This window comes from Rhamphochromis longiceps, linkage group LG5 (assembly GCF_057381845.1).
Source record: "Rhamphochromis longiceps isolate RC_006_pf linkage group LG5, R_longiceps_female_GT1.1, whole genome shotgun sequence".
Classification (NCBI taxonomy): domain Eukaryota; kingdom Metazoa; phylum Chordata; class Actinopteri; order Cichliformes; family Cichlidae; genus Rhamphochromis; species Rhamphochromis longiceps.
This window is the reverse complement of record NC_140561.1, coordinates 31,887,294-31,900,483: the sequence shown is the minus strand read 5'-3', so window position 1 is coordinate 31,900,483 and position 13,190 is coordinate 31,887,294. Positions and strand designations below refer to the sequence as shown.

The 13,190-nt window shown below is 39.5% G+C and overlaps 1 protein-coding gene and 1 pseudogene across 2 annotated transcripts; both read right to left on the bottom strand.

The window, feature by feature from the left end:
• Nucleotides 1-2,809: 2,809 nt before the first annotated feature.
• On the bottom strand, nt 2,810-3,848 carry LOC146670361 (transcription factor HES-5-like). Its single transcript, XM_085408008.1, has 2 exons — nt 3,771-3,848; nt 2,810-3,644 (listed from the first exon to the last, which is right to left on the bottom strand). Exons 1-2 carry the CDS (start codon nt 3,831-3,833, stop codon nt 3,324-3,326), a joined length of 384 nt encoding a protein of 127 aa, XP_085264134.1. The 5' UTR covers nt 3,834-3,848; the 3' UTR covers nt 2,810-3,323.
• A 4,620-nt stretch (nt 3,849-8,468) lies between these two features.
• On the bottom strand, nt 8,469-9,721 carry LOC146670360 (uncharacterized; annotated as a pseudogene). Its single transcript, XR_014911879.1, has 2 exons — nt 9,580-9,721; nt 8,469-9,475 (listed from the first exon to the last, which is right to left on the bottom strand). The product of XR_014911879.1 is annotated as an uncharacterized LOC146670360 (transcript).
• Nucleotides 9,722-13,190: the final 3,469 nt, after the last annotated feature.

Here is a 13,190-nt window from a genome sequence, read left to right as displayed (position 1 = left end):
ACACTTCAACGACACAAATCTAATCGACACTAAAAAGACTGTAAAATGTGCTGTGTGGATGATAAAACTCATTACTAACATATTATTAACATCTCAACTGCAACAGCAAATACTCACTACAACATTTTTTAAATACGTGGCTTTTTATTCTCAAATAGCACCACTGTTTCTGTCTTTAATTATTTCTAATGATAAAAAAGACAACTCAAATGAATAATATTAAATAACTTTCAAAATGAGGTAAAAGCATTATTAATATTTTTAATGTTTAATATTTTCTCAGTCTCTTTTTCTCAGCAGCCAGTTATAGCAAAACCAGATGGTTGTGAAGTGGGCCTCTGTGCTTTCCCTGCCTGAGAATGGTCCCGAGGCTTTGTTAGAGCAGACACACTTCTATTGTGTGTGCTGCTGAGCAGGCTGCATACAGAAGTGTGGGAAGCCGTGTGTCGCTGTGGCTCCCAGCAGCAGAGAAAGAGGAGGGCGTGTGACTGGGGCACGTTCGGCCTTGTGCATGGAGCTGTGGGGGGCTCAGAGGCAGGGAAATGAGAAACCTGAGCCCCTACACAGACAGCACAGACAGATGGAGAGGAGATAAGCAGAGAATGTATACCCACTTGAGCCTGGTTATATGTCAGTTTTGCATTTTTTTAGGGTGCTCACTGTATTTAAAAGCACAACATAAAGATAAAAAGACATTACATCAGTCATTACAGAAACAGAAAACAGACATTTCTCAAAGGTTTTATAGTAAAATGTTCTTTTGACAGACTACAATAGTAGTATTGTAAGACTGAAAGTGGCTACTGATTTTTAACTAGTTGGTGTGCCCACGTGGATACTCTCGCCAGATACTTTACTAGGTATACCTTCTCAGGGTAACTATCTATCTATTTACATGTTATTTCAACAAAGTGCTGGAAGTGATTTTGCTCAATACTGACAGAATAATACGCTTGCTATTTATCAAAAAAAGAAAAAGTACCAAAAAGTAGACATGCAGTACCCCAGTACCTGAAAGACAGAAGGAGCCCAGTTGACAGAACTACCGAATGGGTCCCTCCACATTTCATGGCATTTATATATTGGTTGTGTGAAGGTAAAGTTAGACAAAGTATAAAAGTTAAACTTTTATACTTTGTCTAATAGGACTCTGGAGGGCCACCCCAATAAGATGAACTCAGCTCTGCTCAATATTAATTTAATCTCTTTATAAACATATTGGTGGGAGCCTCCAAAACAGTCCCAGTTTCTCATGTGGCCACTTGGGAGACTCCTGCCTGACCTCGTCTGTCAACCTGTCCATCACCACTGCAAACAAGAAGGGGTTCAGAGCTGATCCCTGATGTAATCCCATCCCCATCTTGAACCTTTTTCTCTCACCTGCTGCATACTACATGTCTGTCTTCCTGTCCTCATAAATGTCCATCACCAGCCTCAAATATATGCTACAACTACTTTCTCATTTGTAGTTCCTCTCTTGGCTCCCTATCATATGCTTTCTCTAGATCCACAAAGACAGTGCAACCCCAGCACTCACAAAGCAAGCATTATACTGTATCTGCGGTGCTCTTTCTCTACATGAATGAATCCACATGAATCATCTCTGCTGCTCTCCTTTGCTTTTAACCTTGGTTTAATCTTCGTTTTAACCTTTTTTTCACTTTGTCCTTGAAAATTTGTACCAGTACACTTCTTCTCCATTCTCCAGGCATCCAGTCATCTGGACCAACCGGCTTTTCAATCTCCATACTTTTTTTAGCTGCCTTCATTTCCTCCTTATTAATTCTCTGAACTTTCCTCTTCACTAACTATTCTCCATCTCTCTGCCTCTCTCTTTCTCTCATTTACTTCATTCATCCGCTCCTCAAAGTGCTCCTTCTATTTTGTCAACACACGCTCTTCACTTGTTCTTCCCATGTCTATTTATGTCCCTAATCGCCTTAACCTTTGAATACTTTCCTGTACTTACTCATTCCACAAAAACTATGGACAATGTTCTTCAACTTACACTGTTTAATTTTTGCCTCTATCATCACTTATTTTTCTTGAAGTGAGCGCTGTTTTATGTAGCATCACTTCCAAAGCCATCCTACAGGATACCATCAGATGCTACATTCTCCTCTGCCACTACTGTACCTTTAAGTCTCCTATCTCAAATTGCCCCTTCTGCAAATTGTGTAGCTCACTTCTGTGCACCTCTCAGATCCCTTGTGTGTTAATCTGTGTTCCTCAGAGGAGCTGAGAGGAGGGGAAACCAATTATTATAACTACCAAGTTATGCAGAAGAGCATCTTTGTTAAACCTTGAAAAAAAAATGAGCTACAGCAGCAGAAGACCACACCTGTCGGACTGAGGGCCCCACCTCTCAGTTAAGACCAAGACCCTGAGTCTACAGTTCACATGGACACATGGACAACAAAAGTTTAGCTTTTTTGAAAAAACAAAACACTGTAAACCAGCTTTTTATCTTAACTTTTCTTTGGTAAAAGCATAAAACCTTGCATAGATAATACTCCATAGGAATGATGGTGTTTCTTGATGTAGACTTTTGAATTGTCATGTTAACTGTATCTCGTTTAAATAAAAAATATAAACTACAAATAAGTAAAAGAGATCTGAAAATGAATTCAAAAGTTCCAAAAGCTGTAACCTATCAGAAACTGCTTCTTCTCTTTGAAAGGTTGACCATAAAGCGTCTTGAAAGCAGAGAGTTAGATTAAACGTGCAGATTGAAACTTCAGCTTCTACTCAAAAATGATCAAATGCCCTTAAAAAATACCCAAAGATATCAGGAGACATCGTTTCCATCTGGCAGTGTTTGTTTATTCAATGAGACAAAGTGAGGCGCATAAAGTATAAATCTTCAAACAGCAGGTGATGATACATCACAGCAATAACTTGTAAATGACTACAAGAAACACTGTACTCAAAGCGAGTAAAGGAACAGCTGTCTTTATGAAAGACAAAACGCCAAATTACTAAACAAAATAAAAAGTGACCTTAAAACAGATCAAAGGTTCTAATCACAATGTAATAATAACATCTACATAAAAATGTAAATAATAATAATAATAAAGAAATAATAATCATTGCTGATGCAATCAATTTGATTCATGCAACATACATGGCAAGATGTTTTCTTTCTTAACATGAAAAACAGTACTGGTGTCATTTACCAGGAAATTACACATTAAGCACACAAAGTAAAGACTTCTGTAACTACAGAAGAAAAAGTACAAAGAATTTCAAGGAATTCAGTCCAGTAATCTTTGACCAATATGGTCTTTTAAACCATTGTATTAGGGACTACTTTATGTGAGTCTCTACCACGGCCTCCACAGGGCGCTGTTGTCTTTCGTGGTGCTTGTCTGGACTGTGGAACTCAGAGGAAAGAGGTCATCCTCTCTCAGATTTTCATCAGAAGCTGTCTGCAGCTTGCTGAAGCTGTTCAGCAGGTTTCTCTGCTGCTGGTTCTGCAGCTGTAGCTGTGTCAGGAAGCAAACGGTCATCTCCAGGATGTCTGCCTTCTCCAGGTTGGAGTCTGGCTGCTGTTTGAGGAACTCTGGACCCAGGAGAGACTTGAGCTGCTCAATGCAGGTGTTGATTCGCTCTCTGCGTAACTTCTCCACCAGAGGCTTTCTGAGCTGCAGAAAAAAGAACAAAGTCATTAATAACATCATTTGGGAGGATGAAGTTAGCCTTAACAGAACACAAGCTTTCATGATTACTGGCATGCTGTGAATATTATGTAAATTCTATGTTCCACTTACCTTGTGAGTCATTGTCAGATGCTCTGGGGTACTGGTCATTGCTGCAGTGACTTTAGGTGCCATGCTTGGATTTCTGTGCTCTAGAAGTCTCTGTAGATAGCACCGATCTCTGCTGGCTTCATCCCTCCTATTTATACTACAGCATCTCCATATGAATGTGTGAGTCTTACTCTGATTCAGGTTTCCCACAGTCTAAACCAATCAGCGGGCTCTGTCAAACAATAAGGCATGTGGAGCCAGCAACATGCTCCAGTATGCCCAGGGGATAATAGGTTTCAGGGAAACAGCTGGAGGACTGGAGGGAGAGGGAGAGATAGGTTCAGAGTTCTATGTGAATCAGGGAAAGTGGTGACCTCCCAGGGAGGCCTGATGCTGGGATCGATAACTTTGACTAAGCGCACGCTTATCATCCCGTTGGGGAATTTTCACCTATGGGGGAATTTTATTTATATATATATGTGTGTGTATATTAGGGGTGCAACGATACTCGTATCGATATTGAACCGTTCGATACAGTGCTTTCGGTTCGGTACCCATATGTATCGAACAATACAAAATGAATTTTTAATTTATTTTATCAACTTTCCTTCTGACTATGCTGTCTGTGTTGAGCGCTCAGTGGATCTGCGCTCGACAGTGCAGCCTAGGCGGAGTAGTCGAACGCAGATTCACTGAGCGCAGGGCAAGCTAGCGAGACAGAAGTTAAGCTCTCCTTGCAACATGGCAAATTGAACCTCCCCCACCCTCATTCAGATCTGGCGTTTGGAACTATTTTGGTTTTCATGTGACGTATTACCCTGAAGGTAAGCGCGTCATGGACTAAAGTAAAACAGTATGTTGGATGTGCCACGCAATGCTCAATTACATGGGTGGGAGCTAGTGTGTTAGCGCAGTTAGCTCGTTAACGTGTTGGCCGTCCAGCCCCATGCACAGGCCATCCGCGTAGCTCATTAACGGAGATTTGCCGTGTTGTGGCGTTAACGTCATTTCAACGAGATTTACGCTGACAGCACTAGTGGGAACACAACAAATATGACTGCACATTTACACCGACATCATCCTAGTGCAAAGACAAGTGAAAACAGACAAAAATAACAAGCATGCTACTAACTTTACCCGAGTCATTTAGACAGCCGTTAGCACATGATTCTCCTCATGGGGACCTGATATGTTTAATATGCTGCTGAGAATATAGCCCAGAAGAAGCGTATAGTATAGCTTTTATTTTGGAAAAAGCCATTTCTCTGTAATAAACTCTCTTTTCCAAAGATGAGTGATTCCTCAATCAGATACAGGGCTCGCAAAATCGCCTGCCCGACGTCCCGGGGCTAGCGATTTTTCCAGTCGGGCTACCAAAATCTATCTCTGCCCTGCCCGTCGGGCTATCGTAGGAAGGAAAAATATATGTCAATGCTTTTGCATTCTTTCGGAAATGTAGCTGGGTAATTATGTCTTTGGCATCGGTGAGCCACTGCCAATATGTGACATATTGAAATCGCGTTTGAATTTGCCTTGTTTTTTGCTTTCACTTTGCAATTGCACGAACTGTGTATAGAGAGCGACAGCACTGATTGGTGAGTGATGATAATTTGCGCACCAATTCCTCTGACATCGTCTTATCAATCATTAGCTTACTATGCAAACATGACAAGTGAAATCTCCCGCAGCAAGCTTAAACATGTGAGAGGTTGATCACGCAGAGAATCGCTGAGCGTTATGTGAGTGCGTGTGTAAAAGCAGCAGGATATATATTGTAGCAGGTCAGGGCTGTTCGGGGTTCTGTTTGTACAGTTATGTTTTGTTTATATTGCCATAGTGACGGGTGACGCCCTCTCACTGCGACGGTGTGTCCTTCCGGGGTCAGAGGGCGCCCTGTGTGTTGTTGTTGTTGTGCTGTTGCTGCACTGAGCAGTTAGCTAGCGGCAGTGTTCTTCTGCAGATGTCAATAAACGGCTGTGCTCCCTGGCTAGCTCACGGGAAGCAAGACACCCGTCACTATGGCAACATAAACAAAACATAACTGTACAAACAGAACCCCGAACAGCCCTGACCTGCTACAATATATATCCTGCTGCTTTTACACACGCACTCACATAACGCTCAGCGATTCTCTGCGCGATCAACCTCTCACATGTTTAAGCTTGCTGCGGGAGATTTCACTTGTCATGTTTGCATAGTAAGCTAATGATTGATAAGACGATGTCAGAGGAATTGGTGCGCAAATTATCATCACTCACCAATCAGTGCTGTCGCTCTCTATACACAGTTCGCGCGATTGCAAAGTGAAAGCAAAAAACAAGCGCAAATTCAAACGCGATTTCAATATGTCACATATTGACAGTGGCTCACCGATGCCAATGACATAATTACCCAGCTACATTTCCGAAAGAATGCAAAAGCATTGACATATATTTTTCCTTCCTATGATAGCCTGACGGGCAGGGCAGAGATAGATTTTGGTAGCCCGACTGGAAAAATCGCTAGCCCCGGGAAGTCGGGCAGGCGATTTTGCGAGCCCTGTATCTGATTGAGGAATCACTCATCTTTGAAAAAGAGAGTTTATTACAGAGAAATGTCTCTTTCCAAAATAAAAGCTATACTATACGCTTCTTCTGGGCTATATTCTCAGCAGCATATTAAACATATCAGGTCCCCATGAGGAGAATCATGTGCTAACGGCAGTCTAAATGACTCGGGTAAAGTTTGTAGCATGCGTGCTTGTTGTTTTTGTCTGCTTCCACTTGTCTTTGCACTAGGATGATGTCGGTGTAAATGTGCAGTCATATTTGTTGTGTTCCCACTAGTGCTGTCAGCGTAAATCTCATTGAAATGACGTTAACGCCACAACACGGCAAATCTCCGTTAATGAGCTATGCGGATGGCCTGTGCATGGGGCTGGACGGCCAACACGTTAACGAGCTAACTGTGCTAACACACTAGCTCCCACCAATGTAATTGAGCATTGCGTGGCACATCCAACATACTGTTTTACTTTAGTCCATGACGCGCTTACCTTCAGGGTAATACGTCACATGAAAACCAAAATAGTTCCAAACGCCAGATCTGAATGAGGGTGGGGGAGGTTCAATTTGCCATGTTGCAAGGAGAGCTTAACTTCTGTCTCGCTAGCTTGCCCTGCGCTCAGTGAATCTGCGTTCGACTACTCCGCCTAGGCTGCACTGTCGAGCGCAGATCCACTGAGCGCTCAACACAGACAGCATAGTCAGAAGGAAAGTTGATAAAATAAATTAAAAATTTATTTTGTATTGTTCGATACATATGGGTACCGAACCCCGAAAGCACTGTATCGAACACACACACACACACACACACACACACACACACACACACACACACATATATATATATAAATTGGTGTAATTTTAATGGAAAATTTAATCAAATATTCAATTTATTACAACCTAATCTTTTAATAAACCATTATAAGTGTTGTGCCTATTGATTTTATTAAAATTACTGCTGAACCATTCTGCTGTCCTTTTGACACATGCTGTAAAGTCAGTGGGAGTAGCAAGTTGATTTCAGTATCCCACACTGACTCTCTGTGCTGTGTTCAATGAGCTACAAAGGGACGTCTGTGACAGATGCTGCCTGTGTGTTGTCAAAGAAAGACAGCATTACATCACCAACCATCTGGAGGGAAAAGATCCCATTGGATGGCTGTGACAGATAGTTAAACTTACAATTACACTGTAAAATCCACCAAGAGTAAGATCAAAATATTTTGGCCTGTCCTACTTAAATTTACAATCACGATTGATAATTGACTGTAGTTTCAGCTGTGAGGGTGGGAAGCTTTCCGGGAGGGAAAAATTTCCCGAAGTGTGCCAAATCCCTCTGGAGAATTATCAAGCTGCTAGTGGAGTGATAGTCATTTACAGTCAACACTGTTCTCCAAAATTTTCCCACGCTTCCTCCTTTATTCTTGATTCTTTTTTTTGTCCATGATTGGTAAATCTCTTAAAATATACAAATATTCTTGAATTGTCCCTTCTGTTAAAAATTGCATACACTTTAAAGATGTTTTGTCTTCAAATTTTGTTTTACATCACATCATTGTTCCTACTTTACATATGAAATATGTTTTACACCTTATTATAAAATTTGTAGTTGTAGTGCAAGACAGTGATATGGTGATCCTACTTTGGGTAAAAGAGGAATAGCCAATATAACAGTTAAAAACATCAGTTTTTGAAGTCATGCTCCCATTTATCCTCTGTCCCTTCAGGGCAATGGTCTTGATCTATTGTTTCCCTGGGGGTCTGTGAGTCAGCTTCTTCTGGTTTCCCACACTCTGTCCTTTGACTGCTTTCCATGGAAGAGCAATAGAAGTGTGCCTTATTGAGTGTCACATCAGAGTGTCACGTGAATCCAGACTCCAAAAACGTTAAACTTCTTATTCACCTAAAGGTGATATAAATAGATATGCACAACATGTGTTTGAATTTTATTTGGTTTGATGACATGACTTACTATAATCAAACAGAGTAAAATTATATTAATAACACTCCTAATAATAACATAAAAGTGCTTTGTTTTGCACTAAACATGTATGTTTGGCTACAACAGCAACATTTTACAGGCATTTACAGTCAACTTAACAGTTAAGAAATAGAAGAACATTTGTCTTTGATCTTTATAAAGATGTTAGTGATGACATAAAATAATGAGTAGACATTGTTTTCAGCAGGCAGTCCGTTTATTCAACAATGATAAAAGCTCCAACAGGAAGTGATGATACATCACAACAGCAACTTGTGGATTTCGACAAGAAAAGCTGTAATCAGAAAGAGCTGTCTTTATGAAAGACAAAGTTTACAGCAGTTACAGTACTCAGTGTCTTTGACAAATTAATTTGAAATAACACAAAAATATTAATTAAAAACTCACTAAACAAAAACTGACCTTACAGGTCAATATTGATCAAGAGGTGCAAATATCACAATCACATTTTTAACCCACAATAAGGATCAAGAAAATTGTGACAGTAAGAAAACCTTTTAGAAAAAAAACCTCGTAAACATGTGGATCCTATAACAGATCAGCTTTGAATCATTATTACATTTTTGTTACAATCTGTCCTTAAAGAGGACACTTAAGTCACAAATATCATAACCAAAAGGTAATGAAAGCTACTATAACATGTACAGTAAGGATAAAGAATATTTCAGATTTCATTCATGTTACATACATGACAAGATGTTTTCTTCCTTAACACGAAAGGTACTGTTGCCGTCATTTCCCCTGGAAATGTCATCTTGCACACACACAAGAACACACAAAGTAAAGCCTTCTGAGCATACAGAAGAAGAAGTTCATTGAATTTCAAAGAATTCAGTCCTATCATGTTTGATCAATGTGGCCTTTTTAGCTCATCTATTAACTCCAGTCTGTAGGTGTCTACCACACCCCCAGAGGGCGCTGTTGACTGGACACTTGTCTGGACTGTGGAGTTCAGATGAGGGAACTCAACCTCTTGAGAGTTCTTCTCAGAGGAAAACTCCATCTTCTTGAAGCCAGTCAGTAGGTCTCTCTGCTGCTATAGCTGCATCAGGAAACAAACTCTCATTTCCAGGATGTTTGCCTTCTCACATTGCTGTTTGAGGAACTCTGGACCAAGGAGAGACTTGGACTCGTTGCAGCTATTGATTTGCTCTATGCGTAATCATCTGAGGTTTTCTGAGCTGCAGAATGAAGAACAAAGTTGTTAATAAACTTGTTAAAATTTAAAAAATGCAAGTGCCTATAATCAATATCAAAACTGGTTCAAATAAAATCCTCAGTTTACCTTGTGAGCCAGAGTCTGATGTTCCTGGGGATTGGTCATTGCTGCAGTGATTCTAGGCGCCATTCCTGGTTTTATGTCCTGCAGAGATCTCTGTGGAGATCTGTGTTCTGATCTCTGCTGGCTTCATCCCTCTTATTTATACTTCACCATCTCCATATGAATGTGTGGGTTTAAGTCTGGCTGAGATTTCCCACAGTCTGAACCAATCAGCGGGCTCTCTGACACAATAAAGCATGTGGAGCCAGCATCTTAGTCCTGTGTGCCTGGGTGATATTAAGTCCCAGAGGAGGAGACCTGGAGGGAGATGGAGAGGTACTTATTATGTGAATCAGGGAAAGTGGTGACCTTACAGTGAGCAGATCTGCTGCCTGATGCTCGGATCAATAACTTTGACTAAGCTAACACTCATGATCCCATTGCATGAGTGGGGAATGACAAACTTTTAATGTATGAGTTGGTGGCACTTTTTAACATGTCCCACAACTAAGGGTGTACTTGTAATTAAGTGAAATTTTAGCATATTTTATGTCAAATTACAAAGTAATTATATTTACCTGCAAATAGGTAGAGGACGTACACTAGAATAAGAGGGTAACGAGCCACGTTTTTACAGGAAATAAGGAATTAATTATGCTTTAAGTAAATTTAAGTAGTCTGTATGTAATTTGAAATATGTAGAAGTAATTTTAGGTGGTGCATAAGTAATTTTGTTTTAGAGGAAAGAAGTAGTAATTATATTTCAAGCCAATTTAAATAGTGCCTAAATTCTGTGTGTTTTGCAGGCAAGGTAACTCAGATTATGCTGTAAAATGTTTAGTACAGAATTAGTAATTTTAAGTGCAAAATTTCTTTCTCTAATCTTTTTGAAAAACAAACAATATTTCCTCTTCTTACCCTGTAAGTACAGAAAAATGGCACACTCATAAACTCCTTTTAAAACTCATGCTTGAACAGAGAAAGAAAAGATAATTAGACTTGGCTCCATCATTATAAGTTCACATAGGCTTCCAAGTGTATAGAACGTCTATCGTACACATTTATGTAATGAATATTAAAGGAAGGCCAAAGTGCTTAGACCTGGGCTGGTTTATAGTATTACTAAACATATTTTTTGCAACTGCACCATTAGTAAGCTGAGTGTTGTTCCCATTGTTTTAGTTTAAATTACTCAGTGCAATAAACTTACTGGTGTCCTTTGTGTCTTTTCACACATGCCATATATCCAGTGTGAGTAGCAAGTTGATCTAAGTTTCCCACACGGACTCTCTGTGTTGTGTTCAATGAACCACAAAGGGATTTCAGTGACAGATGCTGCCTGTGTGTTGTTGAAGAAAGACAGCATTACATCATCAGCCATCTGGAGGGAAAAGATCCCATTGGATGGCTCTGACAGCTTGAAATTTTTAAAATTAGTTTGAAAACTCTATAAGAAGCAAAGTAAAAATGTTTTGCAGGTCCTACTTTCAGTTCACTACATTTTCTACTTTAAGGCATAAATATGACTGATAATTACCAGCCACCAAATGGATGGGAGGGTAGAAGGTTTCCTGTGAGCAAGCAGTTTCCTCAAGTGTGCCATTTCCTTCTGGAGAAACAGCAAACTGCTGGTGGAAAGATAACTAGATATTCTGGATTTTTCCCACACTTCCTCCTTTAACAGAAAATTGGCATGTGCCCATTTCCAAATTAGTTTGAGGATTGTTTTTCTTTGGGCCAAAGTGTGACAAACCTCTTAAAATATGTATCTGACCCAGGACAGTATCCCTTCTGTTAAACAGCTGTATATGTGCTCTTTATACAGGAAAATATAGTATGACAAGTCTCTGTGTTTGCTTTCTAAATCTGGGTCACAACATTTAGGTGAACACTTTATTACACAGCATGAACATACAGACATTCAGCTAACAAATAAAATCTAAAAGTGTAACAATTAGACTATATTATTTGATCGTCTTTGATGGAAGTCGTTATCAAGAAAACTATTTTTGAATTCAACCAGGAAACCATCAGAGATTGTAAAGGAGGAGAGCCTTGTGAGCCTCTGTCATATAACTCAAAGGTTTGTTTTCAGTGCTGAATCTAACAATAATGTGTTTCTGCATAATTTCAAAAAGCCCACAAGGCATAATGGGTAATTTCCAGAACAAGTCTGGTTGTCATTAACCTTAACTTTATTCTGTTTATTTGCAAAACCAGTAGAAGAGAGCAGATTTAATATCAAACTATTCATAATTCACAAGAGGTAATTATTCGGAGAAGTTTCAGAACAGTCCCCTCAAGTTTTTACGTTTATGTTGACTAAAGCGTTTTGTTTTACCACAAGCTCTTCCTTGCTGTGCTGCAGAAGTAAGCTTTGCAACATTTGACTGTATGCAGTTGTAAGAATGTCACCAATGAATTCAGTTGTGTAGCTAACTGGCTAACAAGCTAGGACTGTGTTTCTAACACCATGGAGTTTGTATTTTTTTCCCCAAAGTATGCTTGTACAGGGTTTCTTAAGTAAGTCACCAATACTACAAGAATACTTTCACTAATCTTTGGCCTGGTGGTTTTTATGCTGAGGTATTTCTGTTTTAAATAACATCTTTGCGCCTGAGTCCTGTGTGGTAGGTTTCTGTCTACTCCTGAAGGCTTGAGTTGAAATGAGCTTTTCATTCTGTGAATTAGACTATACACAGCTAGAGCTAAATCCTTAATTTTCAGTGTGTCGCTGTGAAAATATCCGTTGACAAACATTATCATTGACTAGATGAGTTGCTATAGCCCCAGAAAAACTAATCTCAAAGAACTTCATCAGGACTCACAAACCGGCAGCTAACACATTTGGGGTAGTGAGGTTTATGGTGGCACTTGACTTTGTAGTGAATCATATAAAACAGCATTGATCACCATCTTTACAAATACTTTCAGACCATGTGTTACAAGATCAATATGTGTTCTTAGTGCTTATGTTCTGATTATATTGTTTTATGTATTTTAATAATAAAGGCTTGTAAAGCAAGGCCACTTTTGACTCCTAAACCAAGTGCTCAGCCAGACTGAAAAACAGGAAGTTAGTGTAGAGCTGTACAAGCATATAAATAAATACAGGAAACCAGGCAGAAAAAGAGGAACTAGTAACATATAAGGAGTTGTTTGTATCGAAACGATGTGTGACGTGTAAAGTACCAAAATAACACCTATATGAGACACATTTTTAGCTTCTAATGTTGGAGATTCTGCAACTGGCTTTGGGCTGTGCAGGGCTCTCTCTTCCGGAAGATGATTGAATAAAGAATTATAAATGTTTTGACCACTCCTGAGTCGGGTTTTCTCTGTTCTATCATGGGGATCAAAGAATCGAGTTTAATACATGTTTTCAACTCTGGTCCACCTAAAAAAAGTTCTCCAGAAGCTAATGCTTGAAATGGTTGTTTTGTTTAACAATATTAAATTATAATGTTTTAAAAGTACTGTTGACACTGCTTTTTTTAAACAGAGGAAGAGCCAAAAAACACAATTTATAAGAAACAAGTTTCACTTTGAGCCACGCTCCCATTTATAATCTGATCGTTCTGGATCTATTGTTTCACTGGGGCTCTGTAAGTGATTTTATTTTGGTTTCCCACAGT